General features: G+C 40.1%; 2 protein-coding genes across 3 annotated transcripts; one reads left to right on the top strand and one right to left on the bottom strand.

The window, feature by feature from the left end:
* Nucleotides 1–42: 42 nt before the first annotated feature.
* Nucleotides 43–1844, bottom strand: LOC114350225 (uncharacterized). Of its 2 annotated transcripts, XM_028300929.1 has the most exons (5): nucleotides 1778–1844; nucleotides 1555–1693; nucleotides 734–1437; nucleotides 272–611; nucleotides 43–186 (listed from the first exon to the last, which is right to left on the bottom strand). In XM_028300929.1, the coding sequence occupies exons 2-5, from the start codon at nucleotides 1684–1686 to the stop codon at nucleotides 115–117; spliced, it is 1248 nt and encodes a 415-aa protein (XP_028156730.1). In that variant the 5' UTR covers nucleotides 1687–1693; nucleotides 1778–1844; the 3' UTR covers nucleotides 43–114. The 2 variants fall into 2 exon arrangements, with proteins under 2 accessions (XP_028156730.1, XP_028156729.1); XM_028300928.1 differs by lacking the exon at nucleotides 1778–1844 and having other exon boundaries at nucleotides 1555–1745.
* Nucleotides 1845–3473: 1629 nt separating this feature from the next.
* On the top strand, nucleotides 3474–21470 carry Nelf-A (Negative elongation factor A). The gene is made up of 11 exons (XM_028300930.1): nucleotides 3474–3686; nucleotides 5011–5265; nucleotides 6392–6569; nucleotides 10226–10390; nucleotides 11424–11531; nucleotides 12422–12543; nucleotides 14400–14561; nucleotides 15478–15588; nucleotides 16817–16903; nucleotides 17747–17846; nucleotides 21061–21470. Exons 1-11 carry the CDS (start codon nucleotides 3477–3479, stop codon nucleotides 21324–21326), a joined length of 1764 nt encoding a protein of 587 aa, XP_028156731.1. The 5' UTR covers nucleotides 3474–3476; the 3' UTR covers nucleotides 21327–21470.
* Nucleotides 21471–22420: the final 950 nt, after the last annotated feature.

The following is a 22420-nucleotide window of genomic DNA, read 5'->3' as shown; positions in this document are numbered from 1 at the left end:
CCTATTAAAATTATCAGTATTAATCCAACTAATTAAAAATACATTGATTGGTATGAAACATATATTTTAAAACATTTAATTAATAAATAAATGAGGAAGAAAAGTGCCCAATCTTTAATCGACCTCTGCTACCGATCTCCCATTGTTAGTCGATAGTTCCGATAACTTCTGCTTTATTTCCGTTATCTGAAAGAAGAAACACTCAAGTATAATAAAAAATAATATTAAAAACAACACCCAATGATAATAAAATACGAAATGCTGAAATTACTTTTTGAATCTCGCTCAGCAAGACCTTCTGCTCCGTCCTAGGAGTCATTCCTTCTCTGTTCAAGTCGATGGCCTCCAAATTCTCAAACAACTGCTTTATTTTCATAGCCAAATGCACATCGTTGTTATTCTTTCTCGGAACTGTAGGCTTACACCTCCTTATCAACCTCTTTTTGTACTTATCAGGGAGGTCTTTCTCGATATCCTCCCTAGTAAGGAGGTTCATGTACTCCGGAGCTGTATCGTAAGGAATATTCTGCGAGTCGATTTTGTAGGAGGAGTCGACGAATTGCTGCTTAAATCGATAGTTTCTGCGCCAGTTCTTTAGCAGTTCCAAGTTCCTGAAAATGGTAGTAAGTATGTATTAGGTAAACATTTAATTTAACCAACTCAAAAATTAAAACTAGCGTTCGTCGCCAAGTTAGCAAAAAATGGTCCTTCGAGCCGGACTTCAGAAACGTACTTCCTCCCTTGCAATATCTTATCTCTAGTAGCAAGCAAATCCTTGTGCTTCTTTATAGCCAAATCCTTTAAATAACTTTGTTTTATCTTTACATTTTGTATTTCTCTGCTGTCAGCGCCCTGTGGGACCACATACTTCGAACTTTGATAGTATGGTGGAATAAGCGTGCGACTTTTGGCCAGCTTCGGGCATTTCCCTTTGGTTTTACCGTAGCATTCGTCTCCAGATTCTTCCAATTCTCTCTCGCTAAACTGTATCGATAAAGTTTTTGATTTTTTCAACTTATCGCCATCGATTACTGAATTGTAACTTACTACTTCTTGGTTAAAAACGTCAGGGTAGTTGGCCGTACTGGCAGCATCAGAAATATCGGATTGGGATTGTGCAAACATGTTATCTATGTATTTATGATGAAGGAATTCCAGTATTTTTGTAACACCACCCTTGATGATTTCCTTCGGAGGGTAGACTAGAGGATTACCATTTAACTGTAGAACCTTTAAATTGGTTGTGCCTAATTCGTTAGGCAAAGAATTTAGTTGATTGTTTTGTAATAGCAAATGTGTAAGGCTAGGATGGTTCTGGACCGATTTCGGGAAATCTATTAGTTCATTATCACGTAGATCTAGCCACATTAGACTTGGTAATGATGGGAAGAAATCATCTGGTAACGATGTTATTTGATTATTATGGAGATATAGTATCTGTAAAAGAAATGTTAAATGATTAAGTAAAATATCATAGGGCATCGCTTCTAATAATATAATAATAATATAACTGTGGACACAGAAATTTATCATTTGATTTCAAAATAAACTCACACACAATAATTTGTTATTCGCCAAGTCGGGCACTTCTTTTAGCTGTTTACAAGATAAATCGCAAGTTGTCTCGTCATTCAACACTTCCTCGTAAATATTGCCTGTTGAGCATGAATCAGAAACAACAGACATTATTTTCCTGAAATAAATCAAGTATAAATTACACTTGTGTGGTCAATATAATATCTTAGCAAAATCATTCGATTTTAAATATGGCGCGCACAGATTTTGTCTATGGTTCAAATATTACAAAGTTTGTCATGACTCTATTGACCAATCAACAATGATCTGAATTCCGAAATAAAACATTTGATTGGTCATTTCAGCAATGACAGCTATGAGAGACATGAGCATAATTTTTTGACATTCATTTAACCATAGACAATTTTAGTGATGCGGTTAATGAACTAGCTCTTTCTTATAACTCTTTTGTGTAAAATATAAAAAAAGTTTTCTAAAATGTTAAAATAAAACTAAAATGTCATTTTTTACTTTTTTAAATGGCTATTGGACAACTTATGAATCACCTACCTACTTAAAGATGACCCACGCTGAACTGTCCCACCAAACTCAATGACAGGGGGGCGCTACCATCGTTCAACTATATGGTTTCCAACATAGCAAAAATCTCCAGCGATCCGGTATTGACGGTGGCGCCCCACTGTCAATGTCATCGACAGGACAGTCCAGTATTTTGGAACTATAGGTTAATTTCTCATGTAAGTGACTGTAAGGCTTTTAATGAGAAATAAATGTTTTTTAAACGTAAATTCTATTTTGTATTAATCTATACTTATAATAAATCTGTAGAAAGGTCAATAATAATTCTGTACATGAAATATATTTTCAAAATAACTATCAGGGGGTGATTAGTGATCGATACTGATGCCAAAAATGCAATCAGTAAAATTTTTGTCTGTCTGTCTGTCTGTCTGTCTGTCTGTCTGTCTGTCTGTCTGTATGTTCCTTATAGAAACAAAAACTACTCGACGGATTTTAACGAAACTTGGTACAATTATTCTTCATACTCCTGGGCAGGTTATAGGATACTTAGGAATTCCCACGGGAACGGGCATTAGCGGGAAAATCCTTTTGTATGAAAAATCTAAACCGCGTAAGTTAGACGCTTAAAATTTGGCAAGCAGGTACCTTAGTAAACTTAAAGCTTAGTTATAACAGGATATTGCAAAATTCCTACGGGAACGGGAATTAGTGAGAAAAAACATTTGTATGAAAAAATCTAAACGGCGTAAGTTAGACGCTTAATATTTGGCATGCAGGTACCTTAGTAAACTTAAAGCTTAGTTACAACAGGATATTGCAAAATTCCCACGGAAACAGGAATTACCGGGAAAATCCTTTTGTATGAAAAATCTAAACCGCTTAAGTTAGACGCTTGAAATTTGGCATGCAGGTCCCTTAGTAAACTTAAAGCTTAGTTACAACAGGATATTGCGAAATTCCAACGGGAACGGGAGTAAGCGGGAAAAAACATTTGTATGAAAAAATCTAAACCGCGTAAGATAGATGAAGGGGGTAAAACGGGATCCACGCGTACGAAGTCGCGGGCGGCCGCTAGTTATAAAATATAATCGTTGAACAATTTACAAAGAGGACAAGTGGCACTTTTTAATCACCACTACGAAAATCGAATCCTTTATTGAAGTAGAGCAAGATTGGAGCGTGTAGGCCTAATTTACAACTGTTACTTAGCATAAAAAGAACAGAAAGAAAGAAAAAACATTTATTAGGTATCAAAAATAATACAATACAGACAGAAAAGAATAGAACAAAGTTTTACATTAGTGATTCTTAACTCATTAAGTGAGCTAGTTCAATAATTATGCTCATTAGTGTGAGCTATTGAGCAACAACAAACTGAAGGCACATGGCGAATACGTCACTACTGTCTCAGTTACAAGATGGCGAACGTGCGGGATAGTGACACATCTTTGTGGCTCCACAATAAACTCGGTACATCGAATGATTCGTGGACCAGTGGCTCAATTTGTACACAGTTAAACGCTGAAGTTCTGAAGAATATCAAGGATTGTTTTCCAGACCTGCAAACACAAGTGAAATTGAAATTATTGTTAAGTTTCTTTCATATCCCGCGCAGAAATGTTGAAGAGGTAACTTTTCTCTTTGATGTTCTATGGTTTTGCGTAACTGTATTGTGTTTTGTATCTCTGTCTTGGCGTACGAAAATATATTATGATAGAAAGAGAGATACGATCGACTATAGTTTTATTTGTTGTCATGTAGTAATTTACACAAGAGAAAATTCTAAAATTTATTATTGTTGATCCTTAATTATATAGTTGTAGACTAAGGTTGTAGATGTGTAATGTATGATTTGTAATGCGTTACACTGTCCGTTGTTATTTGACAAAGATATATTGCGTGGTATTAAATTAATTAACGACGTTGTATTTTCCCTCCTATTTTCAGCAGGCGTCACAATTTCAATTATATTTGATGATTGACAAATAAGACTATTGGGAACTCGTTTATAACTTAAATTTATGCTTATTTTATAATGCTAAACTGCTAACATAGGGATACCTAACCTCAAAACCCTTAGTTTACATTTCTGCTAATCTCAAGGTCTCTGTACTCTGTTAAACCAAACACATTCCTTGGCCCAATTAATTGAAATAATTTTCATCACATTCTTCAGTTTGGGCAATAAATTACGTCCATTATAAATATTTTATTGGCAATAAATCTTTTATTTCTTCAATATTTTGTATTTAATTTCACTCACTAATGTCCTTATTTAATTTTATTTTAGTTGTAACCATTCTTAGTAAATTGTTTGAATTTTCAAGCCTATTACAACAAAAGGCTTATCAAAATGTGTAATTTTAGGGTATGGTTCAGTCTCATAAAACATTCATAAATCAATTTTGAAAGCAACAAACCACAGTTTAGAAAATTGGTTTGATAAGGCAATAATTATAGTTTTGTCTAGGTCTTATTTAGATCTAGAAATTCAGAGATTGTCTTGTTTATTGTGTCATAGCAGATTACTAATTTATCTTCAGATCTGGGATTAGTTTAATACTTATTTCAATTAGTACCTAATACAGATTCTAAGATGTAGTTTGACTTCTGTTACGTTACCCTTCACCAGGCCTAGGAAAAAAATGATTTTTTTAATGCTAGACAAGGCAGGTATTTGACCGCAATCGCACCTGGTGTTAAGTGAGATGCAGTCTAGGATGGTACATATCTGCCCAGTAAGTGCCTATTCACTCTCGCCACTATATTTTCAATGATTTTCAACCATATCTTCACAACAAAGTTCAAACTGATGTGGGCTCTATTTAACTGCTGCCTGGTTAAGGGTAATTGGTCCACTCTCTTTTGAATTAACCAGACACTTGACTGGAAAAACAATTCCCTATTTACTTATGTGCATTGAACTAGATTAAAAAAACCTTTTTGTTACAGTGGCGAAATGAACTCGAAGAGATTATCGAAGTGGCAGCGGTGGACTCAGACTTATGGGTGGCGATGCTGGCCGAGGTCCTCAAGACGTTTCCCTCAGCGGGCACCCTCAACACCGAGATAGCAGAGTTTGACGAGACCAGGCCCATCTTCAGCGATATGATCGGAGAGCTGAGACGGGCGCTGGCCAAACACTCTGACCTTGGACTGCTACCTCTTGAGTGCCTATATTTGAATAAGAATGCTTTAGTTTCTGTAGTAAGTTGGATCTTGATATTTTATTTTGACGTACATATGATAGCAATGAGGGTTTTCGCGATTGAAAAATCCGCCAGATGGCAATACGTAGACGCGAGGTCCAAATGCTGCATGATGGTTTATTTTTGACATGACATTGACAGATATGTCAAAATCCACCAATCATGCAGCATTCGGACCTCGCGTCTACGTATTGCCATCTGGCGGATTTTTCAATCGCGAAAACCCTCATACAGACTACATTATTGTTGCAAAATCGCCCTTAATACATGTTAATAAGAAGCCATACTGTTCAGCTTGACTTGTCCTCATCTGTATTTAATTTCATCGTGTGGTCCACACAGCTTATGACCGCAGTCTGTGAAGGAACACTATCTGTGGTCGTGATCCTCATCAGTGAGGGAACGAGGAAGAAGAAGTATTTAATTTGCCCATCATCCGTATTTAACATACAGGGGTGTTTCTAATTCAATAACGTCTGTAGATAGATAGAAAGGAAGATGAATTAGTTCAATAAACAAATTACTGTCAATTGCCTGCCCATGCAATTATATTCAGCTGGCAGTGGACAGCAATTGGCTTGTTTGATTGATATTTAAGTTTTTAAAGGACCCATTTAGTTTCATAGTTTAGACTGAAGTTAAATCGCGAATTATAGGCAGAGTTTTGCTTATAGGCTTCGAGCAAAACGAGTAGTTAATTTTCGCACGGTTTTTTATTCACAGTTCATACAATAATATAATACTTTACACGCAAATCAATCAAGCAATGTCAATATGCCGTTTTTGTAGCATATTAAATGGCTCCGAAACATCACCAACTGAAAAAAGTGATTGCTCTAAGAATGCGAAATGCGCGCAAAATCACGTTTGTTCATTCCTAATCTATATAGGCTGGTTTTAGTGTCACGCGGACCGTCAGAGCCGATCTATATGAACTGCAAGAAAGCGAGCGGTTCCTCCGGACCGCATTACTCTAAAACGCTCCCTAGAAGTTCATACGGATTGGCCGTGCGGAGCGGGTCCGCATCGGACGGTCCGCGTGACACTAAAACCAGCCAAAGACTAGAAAAGCGCCCTAAACATCCTACATCCTACTAAAGTAATTCTACCCCTCAACATTCCAGGTGGGCCAGCAACCCAACGCAGTGAAACACTTCACCCTGAAACGGAAGCCCAAGTCCGTGGCTCTCCGCAGCGAACTCCTAGCCAAGGCTACCGAGGCCCAGGCCAACCAGAAGAAGGCGCAGGCGCCTACAGTGCCTGTTCGCAGTCGTGGCATGCCTAGGAAGATGACTGACACTAGTAAGTGTTTGGCACTAGCTTTTGACTGTGGTTTTGACTGCGTACGTTTTTATAGTCTATAAATGGTCAGTAGGGTGTCCCTTATTTTTCCAAGTTTTAAATTTGTAACGCATAGGTCTTCATTTTGTTTGTTTACCTCTAAAACACTCGGAAATAAATTTTTACCTTATTTGGAGTACGATAACCCGTGCCGACTTGCATCGAAACATGTTGCGCGGCAGTAGCGGTGCGTATTCGCGGTGTTTGTCATTTGTTCTCAATTAATCTCGCGATTAACACCTATTGTTTGACATTTAGAAGATGGCTGTGGAATTAAGAAGCAATAAAAAAGTATTTTCTTAGTCGGGGACGTAAATTTATCAAATAACAGGCACAAAGTTACTGTCTAATCGTCAAATTTTTGCAGTATTTTTAACATGTTTTGCGAAGTTAATTAACTGTTATTGAAAGCACTAATCTCATCATTCGGGAATGTATTATATTTTGAGAAAAAGCTATAAATCCTACCAGAGCCTAATTGTCTAAAAAATCTTGTGTATCTTCACCATACTTGGAGGGAGTTGCAAAAAAAAAATATTTAAAAAAATCAAGATTTATAAGCGCCGCGGTGAAGAGGATTTAAAAACAAATAGAATATTTTTACAAAAACCAAAAAAACCTAGGCGTCCAGGGTGTTAAGGTATAAACCAAAAGTTAGTCAAGAAAGAAGAAAGTGCAAGACAAAGAAAATTAATTAAATAAATAAAAAATAGATAGAGCACATTTGTTTCGGAGGTTTATCGTCATCTCTTACTACGCAAGATTCTATACAAACGCAAGGACATCACGACCAACTTACCAGCTCTGATGAAAGCCTTAAGGAACTCTGGAAATCCACTTTCCATAAGGTATATGAGAGTGTTGACAAATTGATTTCCAAAGCAGCCTTGAGCAAGTTTAGTCAACATCTTTGGTACTTCATGTCAGAAGAAATTGCCGTTTTATCACTCTTTGATGATGAAGGTAATGAACAAACACCGTCAATATTGTAGTAAAAGTACAAAGAGAGAGTATGTATGATTCTGGGAAGAGATACATTCCATCTGAAGAAGGTATGATTATTTCTATGGTAAATAGGACCTAATTTTTTTGTCATGTTTTTAATGAATTGATAATAATACTGCCTTATTTATTGTTGCTGGAAACCCATTGAGTGATTTAGTGTCTGTCAAGACTGTACATTTATTTTTTCCATTGAAAATTGATAAGAATTTTCCCCTGAGACCCATTTCTAAATGAGATGAAGATGTTGCCTATTTAAAGGCAAAAAAGTGCTTTCTTTAAGGGTAGTTAATGATACAGCTAAGGGGGCTTTAAAGCTTTTGCAAGATTTTCATTGTTTGATCACTGCAAAGGAAGAGCAAAAGCTATTTTTGTCACCCACAGTGTAGCAAAAATCAGGCCAATATTCAGGAGCATGAAAATCTGTAATGTTATCTTCTTTTTATAAATATTTTATAAAATTTAAATATTTTAATTGATTTAGCTACATAACCAAAGGGGTAAAACCAGCATTTTTTAAAATCTTCAGAGCTTAGTCGGCACGGGTTAATGTTGACGTAGGAAGATGAAATTTTGTATTTAAGTATGTCTGAGTAGTACGAAAAGAAATAGAGGGTATGCATTTCAATATCTAAAAAAAAAATTTTTTCGGCCATATAAGGGACACCCTACTGGTCAGGAATAATGTAGTGTTCTATTGTGTGTTTAGTGCGAGTTTACACCAAACGTCGTCGCTAGCGATTGCGTAAAAAAATGACATGAAATGTGTGACTGATTATACAGTGATCTTAGCAGATACTTTCAAGAAAATCTTCATAGAATTTTCTGACGCACTCGCTAGCGATGAAGTTCAATGCAAACTCGCACTAAGCATTAATCATTACTAAGGTGTAATTTTTGAGTAATTTTAATTTCCAATACAACTAAAATTAGATTAAATCTTTGTTATGGTACAAGTCACTTCCACCTTTGGCCAGGTGAAATGCAGGCCAACAATATCCCTTTTTTGGTTAAATATTTTTCTATTGTGTCCTATATTTATTTATTTTAGGTGTCGATATTTTTAATACTTTCGCATTGGTATGCTAAAAATTTCAAAAATATGAGCTATCTTTTTATATTGGACAACGTCCGACGATTAGCGTAACGCGTCTTCCGAATTAGAGCAATAGAAGCCCGTAATATCCTAACAAAAGCTAGCCTTGACCTAATTTTATCAGGCGTACCACGTTATGTAAAATACGTTTGATTTGCCTAACAGATGGACAAAGTGATAGGTTATGTATGAAGTGATCTCAGACGAATAAATTGGTGGCGCCATACTTTGCATTAGGGAACTGCGCAAATTGTCATTCTTGTGTTTATATCATAGATTTCCTCTCAGAATTAAAACGATTTCGAAAATGCATATTAATTTAAGTATAAGACAATTTTCAGATGTATTATAACAAAATAAGTTATTAGTCGGCTAGCCGCAAAAATATTCGTATGAATCATTCGAATGGATGAAAATCTTGAAAGGTAATAAATCATTCGAATGACGAATGAACATTAAAATTTATCGAACTAATTAATCGAATATTTCGATCTTATTTTTTTTGACAATCGCTACATTCATTTATTTTTTTTACGCAGCGCCTTTCAAAGGCCTGCCGTTTCACAGCGAAATCGACAGTATGAAATTCGTGTCCGTAACCGATGTAGCCTTGTATCGACATAAGCAAGCTCAGGCGAATGAGTGGCTCATTTGGCCGAGCCGCTCATTTACCTGAGTATGCTCAAGTGGATAAGGCCACCAGTAAATGCCAAGTCTTTAGAGCACTAGGAAAAGTGAAACTGTCATTGGACCTTGAAATTTCGAACTCTTCCTATGTTCTTCTGATTAATTTCGTTGCGGGTCCAATGACAGTTTCAACTTTCCTCCGGGACAAATTTGACTTTCATTGGTTGGGTTTTATGGCGGTCAAGCTGTAGATCCTGGCTACACAGGAGTTGCAGTGGTGGGAACGAGAGGTGGGAGTAGTCCCGTTTTGTCATTGGACCTTCAACCCAATGGTCCTGTTAATAAAACCACAGAATAATAATAAGTACTACGTACAGAAGTTTTACTTCGCGAAGGTATTTAAAAAAATGTATGCTCAATGTCATTAACAATGTGGTGTAATTTAGCCTGTCTCAAGAGTCAAGCACCATTTTGTTGACAAACGTCAGTGATCGGCACTGCGCCGAAGCTATAGGGCTGACTTCGGTAAAATGATGTGACGTGAGGTACCAAACTGCGGAAAATGGCGGAGGAAATACATGATTTAGCATGAATTATCATGAATGATATTCATTAACTACTTATTTACCTCTCAGTGTCTTGAGGCAACTTAAAAAAGTACAGTCTGTGTTTTTATTATTATTTAGGCATTTAAATACTGCACAGTATTTAGTACACCATTTTCTTTATTTTCTTCTATCATACACAAGAATACGCGTGCGTGAGTCAATGTTCGCTCGTATGTGAGGCCTTGTCGAATAGTATCGTGTAGGTGGGCCATCGTGCGTGTTTTGTTTTCGATGTAAACTCGCGGAGATGAAGAGGCCTGATAATACTTCTTTTCTTTCTCTAGCGCCGCTCAAAGGCCTGCCGTCCCGCTGGGCGGGCCGCGGCGGCGGCGGGGCGGGGCGGCCCCTCCCCGCGGTCCCGCGGCCCCCTCCCCGCGCGGGAATCAAGCTGCTGGATATCACAGAGCAGCCCGCTACACACGCGCAGATTAAGAAGCGCAGGAAGCTTGGTGAGTGTGACACTTATTGCTTGGGAATAGAGTCCACTCTCGACTGCCAGCAAGCTGCTGGATATCACAGAGCAGCCAGCTACGCATGCTCCGATCAAGAAGCGCAGGAAGCTTGGTGAGTGTGACCCTTATTGCTTGGGAATAGAGTCCACTCTCGACTGCCGGCATCAAGCTGCTGGATATCACCAGATTAAATACAAATGAGTAGGTCATCTTCATAGAAACGCCCGAGCGCTCACATACAAACCGCTATACAGCCGGCTACGCATGCTCAGATCAAGAAGCGCAGGAAGCTTGGTGAGTATGACCCTTATCGCTTGGGAATAGAGTCCTCTCTCGACTGCCGGCATCAAGCTGCTGGATATCACAGAGCAGCCGGCGACACACGCGCAGATCAAGAAGCGCAGGAAGCTTGGTGAGTGTGACCCTTATTGATTGGGAATAGAGTCTAATCTAGACTGCAGAGATCGGGCAGCCCGCCACGTATGCATGCTCAGATCAAAAAGCGCAGGAAGCTTGGTGAGTGTGACCCTTAGTGCCAGGTAATAAAGTCCACTCTCGACTGTAGGCCGACAGCCCGCCACGCATGCTCAGATCAAGAAGCGCAGGAAGCTTGGTGAGTGACCCTTATTGCTTGGGAATAGAGTCCATTCTCGACTGCCCTGATCAAGATGCTGGATATCACGGAGCAGCCCGCGACGCATGCTCAGATCAAGAAGCGCAGGAAGCTTGGTGAGTGTGACCCTTATTGCTTGGGAATATAGTTAAATTTACTTCGCCGCGTACCGGAAAACGCAGCGTGCGACTTCCACCTACAAGATGGTCCGACGACATCATAAAGGTAGCAGGAAGGCGCTGGACGCAGGCCGCTACCAAACCGGGCAACAATGTTCAGCAGTGGATGTCCTATGGCTGAGATGATGATGATGATTGGTTGATCTTTATTAACTGGAAATAGTAAATAGTTCAAGGGATAAATTAAAGTTTCCTCAGTAAAGTAAGGCTAAAGACTAAAAAGTACGATTTGTTTCAGAAATGGAGGAAGGCGCGAAAAAGGCCCCGCCCGCGGCTCCCGCGTCGCCGCCGCCGCCTGACTTCGCCAAGGGCCTGTTACCGGCCAAGACGGAACCAGAACCAGCTGGTTAGTATATTTACAACAGTTAAAGTATTGCGTATACCTTCTCTTTAAAACAGCTGCTTCTAAGGATGTTTTTAATATCTTGTGGATGTCATTATGCATGCGGGACCTGCAAGTGTCATTTTTATATCTGCAAGTGTATTTTTTGTAATGCGTGGAATACGCACGCGGTGGGTGAGGGGATGAGAGGCAATCCCCCTTGCCCTTTGTAAATAAGTATGCCACATTTGACGATAATTATGTAGAATATGAGTGTAACGGAATAGATGAATGACTTGCTATTTTAACTTATAGACGATGAAGAATCCTTCTTACGGATAACGGACGGAATAAGAGAAATGGAAGGGATAGAATAGAAAGATTGATGCCCGTTTTCACCATGATTACTTAATTTTTAAGTGTCCCTTATGGTAACACATAACAGGAATTTTGTTTTCATAGGGGTAATTTGAAAATTAGGGATTGATGATGAAAACGGGCATGAGAGTTAGAATCGGAGTTGAAACATAAGTGTAAGAAAGGAAATGAACAGTTCAGTTGCTAAAAGTACAAAATAATTATGTATTACTAGCTTTCCGCCCGCGGCTTCGCCCGCGTGGAATTTTGTCTGTCACAGAAAAACTTTATCGCGCGCGTCCCTGTTTCAAAAACCGGGATAAAAACTATCCTATGTTCTTTCCCGGGACTCAAACTATCTCTATGCCAAATTTCATCAAAATCGGTTGCGAGGTTTAAGCGGGAAAGCGTAACAGACAGACAGACAGACAGACAGACAGAGAGACAGAGTTACTTTCGCATTTATAATTGCGCATTTATAGTTGGGATTATTGACGAAAAAGCTCAGCATTGAAGACGTAAAACATTGATCATACCGTCTTAATGTTTGTCCACAGCGGCGAGTGCGAGCGAACCGACGGCAGCAACAGAGGCGGCGCCCGAGCCCGCGCCGGAGTCCGAGCCAGCGCCGCCCGCGCCCGACCGCCCGCCGCCGCTCACCAGCCCGCTACTCGTGCAGGTGTGTACAATGTACATAGTAGGGGAGAGTTCGGTATATTGTACCGCCGGGTAAATTGTACCACCCTCATATTTCGTAAAGTATTTATTGAATGTCTGTAATTGCAACACTCAGCGATACACAACTAAAATCAATTAATATCGGCCATGTTGTTTTTGCCGTGACAACGAACACGTGTGTTTTATTTTGAAAAGTATTTTTACATTGTTTTCAAGTAACTTTTGACAATACATGTTTAGATTGTAATTTTGTTAAATTTAATCACAGGGTGTTTCTAATATATTATTTAGAAGCGTAAATTAGTGTGGATTATAATTATTTGAAACATTTTTCGGTATTTATAAGCTATATTTTTTACCGATTTTTTAAAAGCACTATCACCTAGTCGGCTAAATTGTACCACATCAAGTTGTATGGAACTTTACCAAAGGATTTTGAAATTTTTTTTAGTAAATCATATTTTGAAGTTATAATAGCGTAGTTATGTTTGACTAACAATAAATGAAAGCAAAAGACTGGCAAAGTAGATTAGGTACAAGTGTACGTTACGATAATTGGAATTACAAAACTTGTACTCAAAATCGTGATAACGTGTAAAACAATATCGATTGTCTATGTTATTAACTACTGTTCCTCTTCGTTTCCTAATTTGTTAAGAATGTGTCGTATAATATTTTGCCATAGTTTTTTTAAAGGCTTGAAATTTATTGAAATCCAATTTAGTAACCCTGTGGTACAAATTATCGAACCGGTTGGCTAAATTGGACCGAAGCTCTGAACTCGTACTTTGTTGATTTGTGCTAATTATACAACAATCATGTTAATTAATATTTATGAAATAGTAAGTTGAATAATGTATCTTTTATTATATACCATGGACATTAGCAAAAAAAAGAAAACTATCTGTAAAATGGGATTGAAAAAAACTGGTCCAAATTAGCGGACTCTCCCTTACATAGCAATAGTTATTACAATGTGATCTTAGCCAAAAGCCCGAGAAGCGAACAGCAATAAATGTTATTCTTGATAATAAACTCCGACAAACGTTACTTCGACATTACGTTACTCCGACCCTACTGAATATCGACATGACTTTACTCCGACACTACTGAATATCGACATGACTTTACTTCGACACTACACTACTCAGAGAAAGGCGTAATATCCTTTGTCTGAGTTTAGTAGTGTCGGAGTAACGTTCGAAGTAACGTTTTTCGGAGTTCAGTTTTTGATTCCGTGAAAGTATATCTGTCTTTTTCTCTTTATAAAAGTGTAAAAGAAACAGATACACTACACTCACGGATAATACTGTCACAGGCGACAAAAAAGTCACGCGTGCGCGCGTACCTTAATAAAAGATAGATTTGATTGAATGAAATCCAACATCACTTCTAACATAAATAATATGGCACTATATGCCTAGCCCATAACGGCATATGACGTAATAGATCATAGAAGTGAACATCTGAATTCTTGTTGACGTCCACAAAAACACCTTCTTATGCCGTTCCTATACCTCAGACACTGACTCAGTTAGTAGATCTGTAGTTTCTTACTTGAATGATTAAATAAATGCATCCGCCTTATTCAGTCACACAAAGCAACCAAGTTATTGTTTTTTTACTCCATATGGGACCTACTAAAACCAGTGTCATGACTCGTAGCCTCTTTAAGTCCCATTGAAATGGGCAATCCCAATGCAAAAGGTGCCACCCTTTATACCGTTTCCTTTTAAAGAAGAAGAGATTCGCGATTCGTCTTTTTTTTTCATCATTCGTTTTTTTGTGCTATAAATTATGTTGTATCGTGTACTATTTAAACTATTTTATTTACTAAAACAACCCTTATTTCCCCAGGGCACGGGAGCGAAACCAATCGTCCTGGGCCAACAGCCGAAGCTTCTAATAGCGGGGCAGGCGGGCAAGCCGCTGCTGCTGTCAGCTCAGAACCTGCTCAACACCTCCGCCGTCATCCTGCAGCCGGGCGGCAAGGCCGTGCTGCTGCAGAACATCAAGCCGGTCAGTATAATGTGGTGGGAAATATATTCCCACCGCCGTATAAAGGGTTAATGTGGTGCTGCTGCAAAATATCAACCGTTAGTGCGTTAAAACAAGCGAATAAAGTGTAAAATGTGGTGGGAAAATATATTCTCACTGCCGTATTAAAGAGATAGTGTGGTGCTGCTTCAAAATATCAACCGGTAGTAGCTTAAGACGCGAATGAGTTTTAAAATACGGTGGGAAATATATTCCCACGGCCGTATAAAGATATAGTGTGGTGCTGCTGCAATATGTCAACCGGTAGTGCGTTATGACAAGCGAATTAGGTTCAAAATACGGTGGGAAATATATTCCCACTGCTGTATAAAGGGTTAAATTCAGGCACGTCACGTCGTGAACTCTTAATTTAGCCGTTTACGAATTCAACGCATTCTGTCTCTGTCGCACAACACGTCTATTGAAAATATTAGATATCAACTCTGTAGCAATTAGCATAAAGCTCGAAATTGATTGCTTTGAATATGGATTAAACGGACGGTGTACCGCGTTTAAAATTCGTCGTCGACTTGCCAGTTGATATGAACGCCGTGAACTCTTAGTTTAAGACGTTTACGAATTCAACTATAGTCTGGTCTGTGAGCACGTAGAATTTTGTCCAATGACCCCTAGCTACCCATCCTTATCGCTCGCGCGTAAATAAGTTGCTATCGCGCTCGCACACTCACTGCGGGTGCCAGTCGCACAGTCGTGACATCAATATAATTACGCGCGAGCGATGAGGATGGGTAGCTAGGGGTCATTGGACAAAATTCTACGTGCTCACGGACCGGGCTTTAGTTGATGAATGAACGGTAGACCGTCTATACGTCGACGGTTGATTTCAACCGTTCGTTGATTCAACGCCCATCGTTTAACCATAGTGTATGTTCCCCAGGTGACCCAAACGGTGGTGCAACCAGCGGCGGCGCGCAGTCAAGCGCCCGTGCCTGCATTACACGCGGTGCAACCGCAACCGCCACCGCAGCCCGTGCAGCAGCCGCAGCCGGTGCGTATAAGTGTTTATTATACTGTGTGTTCCTCATTCCGTTCGTTCGTTTCAGCCGAAAGACGTCCACTGCTGGACAAAGGCCTCCTCCAAGGTTTTCCACAATGCACTGAGTTTGTTCCGGCGTTTCTTCTCAGCACTTGCCATATGTTTGTCTCGAAGCGCTGGTAGGGCCCAAAAGATAAGGAGACATGTAAAGTGCCCCATAAGGGCTACCTTTTCTTTTTTTATTATTTTCTATTGACGTTCATAAGTGCCACTTGTGGTCTAAACTGAATAAATATTTTTGATTTTTGATTTTGATTTTGATTTTGCACGGTCTTGCGCTGCCCGCATCCAGGCTCTTCCCGCGACCTTTATCAGATCGTCGGTCCACCTAGTGGGAGGCCTGCCCACGCTATGTCTTCCGGCCCGTGGTCGCCACTCAAGAAATTTACTGCCCCAGCGGCCATCAGCTCTACGAGCTATGTGCCCCGCCCACTGCCACTTGATTTTAGCGATTCTGCGGGCTATGTCAGTCACTTTGGTTTGGTTCTCCTACGGATCTCCTCATTTCTGATTCGATCACGCAGGGAAACTCCGAGCATAGCACGCTCCATCGCCCTTTGGGTTCGTTCCTCATTTAGGATGATATAATTTTAAAATGTATTTATTTATTTTAATTTAAAAAAATATTTTATAAAAATACTTTGCTCAGATCTAGATTGTATCTCAAAATATAGTTGGACAACACTGAAGTGTCCCCTAAATGACGTTTACAGGAAGGTTATTAGTTCCGGTTTTTGCCACTTTACATCGTTACATTTTAAATGTTTTTGGACAAATCAAATACTCTGAAGGAAAATAGCATTTATTATGGCCTGTGTTGACGAACCGGTTAAACTTAACAGTGAGGCCCGTGCATTTTACGAGACTTAAATCATATTGATTTTGAACTTAATCCCAAGACTATTAGATTAAAATTCAATGAGGGCTATGGTTTTTATACTTAACAGTTGGCACCCCTGGCGATTGACAGGACCTTACTCTACAGTGGCGCCATCTTGATGAGTGCAAATGCGATAGTCCTCCTACCACTTTAGCGCTCACCAGTTGGTGCTACTGTCTTCGCTACTAGCAAGTGACAGGACCTTACTCTACATTGGCGCTAACTGGTGAGCGCTAAAACGATAGCCCTCATTGTGTTTTATGTCATTGTATTAACATATCAAAATGTTTGTTAATCCAGCAGGTGCAAGCCGAGCGACCGGCAGCGGCCGCGACTCACGCCACGCCCAGTCCGCAATTGCTCCCACGACGGGGGCTCTCACTCACGGTATGTATCCACACAGCTTGTTCATCCCAACTATCCCAACTAATATTATAAATGCGAAAGTAACTCTGTCTGTCTGTCTGTCTGTCTGTCTGTCTGTCTGTCTGTCTGTCTGTCTGTTACGCTTTCCCGCTTAAACCTCGCAACCGATTTTGATGAAATTTGGCATAGAGATAGTTTGAGTCCCGGGAAAGAACATAGGATAGTTTTTATCCCGGTTTTTGAAACAGGGACGCGCGCGATAAAGTTTTTCTGTGACAGACAAAATTCCACGCGGGCGAAGCCGCGGGCGGAAAGCTAGTACACAATAAAGGTCGGACCGCATTTGCGCAGCACTGCACTACACGTCAAAATATTCTTTAGTAAGCAACTGTGCTGCGACACGCAGCAACGCTCATTGCAGCGCCGCCATAATGCTACATACTCCATACAAAATGACTGAAGGAATAATTTAACGTTTTGTGTCGCACCGTGCAATGCCGCGCTGCGTCACACAAATGCGGGCGTCCGATGTAGACCCAGCTATTGAGCTGCGACACGGCACTGCCCGACGTATTATGCAGATTATGCTGCAAAATCATACAAAGAAGAAACTATTATTTAACAGTTTTCTTGCATACATTTTTTAAATATTTTAAGCTTTTAATCGAAGCTGTATGTTCACCTAATCAAGAAAAAAAAAGGTATCAACGGCATTGCAAGAAATACAACGCAACGGTCGCAAGTAGAGATGTGCGTCAGTTGCAATAGGTTTTATATTTGCGCAGAACCTCAAGTAGCCCAAAAAGGTCTATGAGACTCGCTTGAGCCTTTTAGCTATATACTACAACTATATTTTTGTTCCAGCGCGAGCAAATGCTTGAAGCTCAGGATATGTTCCGGAACGCGAATCGCGTCACGCGCCCCGAAAAAGCGCTTATACTTGGCTTCATGGCCGGCTCACGGGGTATGTATCAATATACCAGCATTCATGGCCTGTTAGTATTGTAAGTTAATTTGCAGCTCGATGGACTGACGACCTAAAGACGAAAAATGGTAGCAGCTGGACAATAAAGTAGGATCGTGGTCTTCAGCGCTTCTTGGGAAGAGTATTACGTCCACAGGATTTATTAGTAAGATATATTCAGCAAGATGGACTGACGACCTAAAGTTAGTGGCTAGATGGGAAAGCAACATGTCGTGCTCTATTTGCTCTTTTTAGGAGATGATTATATCCAGTGAACTGCTGGCATGATGATATTATGCGTGTGATTGCGTCTGTACTGTTCTCAGATTTTCATTGCTTATAGATTACATTTGAACCAATAAAAAGTTACCAATGTTAGAAGACATCCCGTCATCGTTGAATATTATCTATCGGGAAAATTTTAGTCACCGTGACAGTATGTTTCTCCATAGATAAGAATAAGTACTATGTTGTCTCTCTTTTCCTCTTTATAAAAGTGCAAAAGAGAAAGATATACTGTTACGGTGACAAAAAGTTACCCGTACGCGTATAACCTTACGCCCCATATTCAATCCGAGTCCAAATCCGGATTGCAACTGTCAAATTTGAATCTGTTTTCGATCAAAAATATCCATTGAATATTTTTTTATGCGTTTACACTTTAATATTGTTTAAATAGTCTTATAAACAATATGAAAAAGTAAAAACATCGAAAACCGTAGATATTTTGACCAAACACATCGATAGTGGAAATATCAATTACTGTAAGGGACAAAACACGACTTTTCAGGAGAGCCAAAAAACGATTTTTTTTTTCTTTATACCTCAATATCTTTTTATGTGATGTTACGATTTAAATAGTTTCTATGGCAAAGTTTCTTAGAATTTTCTGTTCTTTCATAATATAAACGCCAAATTTTCTAAAAATAGGTAGTTTAAAAGATAGCATGTCCCTTACATTAAAAAAACGAGCTTGACTGTACCTTACAATGTTGAAAATTCACAGTATGGAATGTCATGTATGTTGTAAGGTACATTTAAGAATAAACACGACAGTAATATTATTGTAACTTGACAATTTTAACATTGAAACCTGATGTAAGTAGAGGTTGCATTCGAGTATTCATTAACAAAACGAAGAGAAGAGATAGAAACAAGACAACTTAGTGTTCACAAATGCAGTTGGAGGTATCAAATACACATCACCAACAAAACATTTAGTCACTGATGATGCCTACGTCTGCATTTGTGAACAAGTTGTCTTGTTTCTATGTTAGCACAACGATCGCGGAAGACAGAGTGTGTCATCGATTTTCCAATTCTCTTCAACGGCTATGAGTGAGCGGGGAACGATGAGCGGCGTTGAAGCGAGACGGCAGCATACGTCTCCACGGGTGCGCGAGCGACGCAGGCGTACCGCGGCGGCAGCGCGCATGCGCCGAACGTTTGTTCGGTCAATCGGAGCTGGCCCAATTTCATGAGCGGAAGCGGATTGCTCAGAAATCTAAGGCGGGGGTCCAAGTTAAGATTGTGGCGGATAGTCGCCACAGTACTCCCCTCCGCAGACCGTGACTACGGTCGATAAAAATCGGGCAGCCGGACTCTTCGACCGCTGGAAGTCCGCTTAACGTTTTCTTCGGCTGGTTGAGCTGTCTTCTGTACTTCCTTCGACTCATACGCTGGCTTGAGCCTGTCAATGGAGACATTGACATTCTTGGCGTTGACTTCCAAGGTATAGTATTTAGGTTGTCGGTTGACAACCTTGTAGGGGCCAGCGTATGGTGGCTCCAAGGCGCCTCTCACGCGATCTTGGCGAACGAAGACGTGCGAAGAGGTGTGAAGATCGCGTGGAATGTAGAAGGCCGAAGTGGAGTGCCAGGTGGTAGGACGAGGAGCAAGCTTCGCCATGCACGCGCGAAGTCGAGTCGCGTACTGGGTGACGTCAGCTGTCTGGTAGTCGTATCTGGGGCTCAGGAACTGACCGGGCAGGCGAAGTGGTTCGCCGTACACCAGTTCGGCAGGGGACGACTGGAGGTCTTCCTTCCAGGCACTACGCATGCCTAGAAGAACCAGTGGTAGTGCTTCAGTCCACTGTGAAGCTGGAGCGTGGCACATGATTGCCGCCTTGAGCTGGCGGTGGAGGCGCTCAACGATGCCGTTGGCCGCTGGATGGTAGGCTGTGGTGTGGAGATGGCGCGCACCGACCAGAGAAGTGAGAGCCTGGAACAGGTGGCTCTCGAACTGGCGACCACGGTCTGTGGTTACCCGCTCAGGACAACCAAATCTGGCAATCCAGCCAGACACGAGGGCAGCAGCACAGGTCTCTGCGGTGATGTCCTTCAGCGGATACGCTTCAGGCCACCGAGTAAACCTGTCTATGACAGTGAGGCAGTACCTGTAATCACAGGACAAAGGTAATGGGATTGAGAGGCTGGAAGTCATCGAGCTTACGAGCGAGACGATTCGTAATGACTCTCGAAAACAGCTTGTAGACATGGCTCGGAAGTGAGATGGGTCTATAATTCTTCAACAAGGTTTTGTCGCCTTTTTTGAAGAAGAGTGTCACCACACTTCTGTGCCATACCGTAGGCGTTTTTCCTTCGAGGATGACGGAATTGAACAGCTTCTGAAGAGCCTTCAGCCCCTCGGTCAAAAACCCAACTGCGTAAAAATGAACAGAAAAAAGATAGAAACAAGACAACTTAGTGTTCATAAGTGTAGTAGGAGTGGGAGGCATTAAATGCATATCACCACCAAAAAAAGTAATTGATATCCTATATGCATAATATTAACGTAAGGGCCTAATTATGATAAATCAAAAAGTTTTAAATGAAGTAAGGTTCAATGAGTTCAAAAGTTAAAACCAACAGTTTAGGGTAAGGGCTGAATTGTATTATTAAAAGGAATTTACGTCCTTTAAATCATTTGTTTCCCCAAAAGTCGTATTCAGACGACTAAAAATGTTTAAGGTAAGGGACATTTTTTTAAAGATATCAACATTTCAAGTATACCAATCGATAGAGCCGAAAATTCTGAATGCGTTGGTATATATAACTCATTTTGGCCAAAATGTCCCTTACATTAATTGATACTTCCACTATCGACATATTGAAATTTGACAGTTGACGGACGGATTTGGATTAGAATTTAATATAAAAATCCAGCATAGTCATCTGTCATTTTACTAAGCTAATCACAACTTCTATCTTTCCAGATAACCCTTGTCCAAACCTAGGCAACATAGTAACAATAAAACTATCAGAAAACATAGAGAACGTTCTGCAATCGGACGACACCTACCTCACAATGCTCTCCGAAATGCACTTCCAAATGAACTACAACAACGGCCAGTGGACCCGGCTCAAGAAATACCGGCACATAGACGGAATGGTGCCCCAAAAGATACCACCCGGATCTACGGTCATATCGGCGAATAACCAGCAACCAGTTGTGTCTATAGCTAACCAGAGCGTGAGTTAAGTCTTGAGTATACAGTGTCGTATTGTGGTTTTTCTATTGCATTAGATAATGTAACTTTACAACTTAAAACTAGACGAGCAAAAACATGGAATCACCCCATTGTGTTTTGTTCCGAGCGATCTTAAACTAAATGACTAAAGTCCGGTCGCCGAGCAGATAGAATTTCGTCCAATGACCCCAAGCTACCCATCTTTATCGCTCGCATGTAATTATATTGCTGTCGCGCTCGAACACTCACTGCGGCCGCCCGTCGCACAGTCGCGACAGCAATATAATTAATTACGTGCGGTCGCACATAAGGATGGGTAGCTTAGGGTCATTGGATGAAATTCTATCTGCTCGGCGACCGGACTTTAATAGAAGATAAATAAAAATGGTACAATTTTAAAAGTAATATTATAAACTTTAAATTGATACCATAGATACATACATAGTCATTCAGTTCATAAGATCGCTCGGTACAACAAAACACAAGGGGGTGATTCCATTCTTTAGCTCGTAGATGGCGCTAGTTTCTTTGTAGTTTTTAAAGTGTAGCGCTAGATGGCGCTATACATGTATTGCGCTGAAAAAAGGTTTCGTTGTAAGTTACATTGTCTAAGCTTCTTCTCATCTCACACCACTGGGTTCGAAGACGTGTAAAGGACTGAGTTTTAATAGTACGTAACTAAGGAATATGAAGTTTTCGATTTTATAACTGGCTTGAATAGAAGCAAGATACTAGCTTTTTTTTTCTTATAATGTATAGAGAGATTAATAGGAGAGTACAGAATGTACTGTTCTGTTCACCTGGTGATATATGGAGAATTGTATTTTCAACCCAACATTAAATACATCATTGTTTTTTTGGAGCCACGATCGGCGATGAAGCACATCATGTTAGTACGTCTTTATTTTGTTTATATACGAGCTACCACCGCTATGAATGCACGCTCTTTGTAATACACATAAGCTTTAAACTTGCTTTTTAGCAACAGGTATTCTAAAATATCGTAGAGAAGCATAAGAAATATTCAGTTACATCATTAGACTTTTAAAACCTACAATAATCGTAAATGTTTGTCTGTAAACGAGATTTGAATTGCTAAAACATT

Source organism: Ostrinia furnacalis, unplaced genomic scaffold (assembly GCF_004193835.3).
Source record: "Ostrinia furnacalis isolate ACB-3 unplaced genomic scaffold, ASM419383v2 OfSCF0827, whole genome shotgun sequence".
NCBI classification, from domain to species: Eukaryota; Metazoa; Arthropoda; class Insecta; order Lepidoptera; family Crambidae; genus Ostrinia; species Ostrinia furnacalis.
The sequence above is the reverse complement of the archived record's forward strand: the minus strand, read 5'-3'. Positions and strand labels throughout refer to the sequence as shown.

Excerpts from the sequence above, each read along its gene's own strand:
- LOC114350225 (XM_028300929.1), bottom strand. The coding sequence starts at position 1,686 with ATGTCTGTTGTTTCTGATTCATGCTCAACAGGCAATATTTACGAGGAA. Across the intron at positions 612-733 it reads AAGATATTGCAAGGGAGGAA|GAACTTGGAACTGCTAAAGA; the intron begins GTACGTTTCTGA and ends TACCATTTTCAG. Across the intron at positions 187-271 it reads TGCTGAGCGAGATTCAAAAA|ATAACGGAAATAAAGCAGAA; the intron begins GTAATTTCAGCA and ends TTCTTCTTTCAG.
- Nelf-A (XM_028300930.1), top strand. The coding sequence starts at position 3,477 with ATGGCGAACGTGCGGGATAGTGACACATCTTTGTGGCTCCACAATAAA. Across the intron at positions 11,532-12,421 it reads GACGGAACCAGAACCAGCTG|CGGCGAGTGCGAGCGAACCG; the intron begins GTTAGTATATTT and ends GTTTGTCCACAG. Across the intron at positions 16,904-17,746 it reads GACGGGGGCTCTCACTCACG|CGCGAGCAAATGCTTGAAGC; the intron begins GTATGTATCCAC and ends TTTTTGTTCCAG.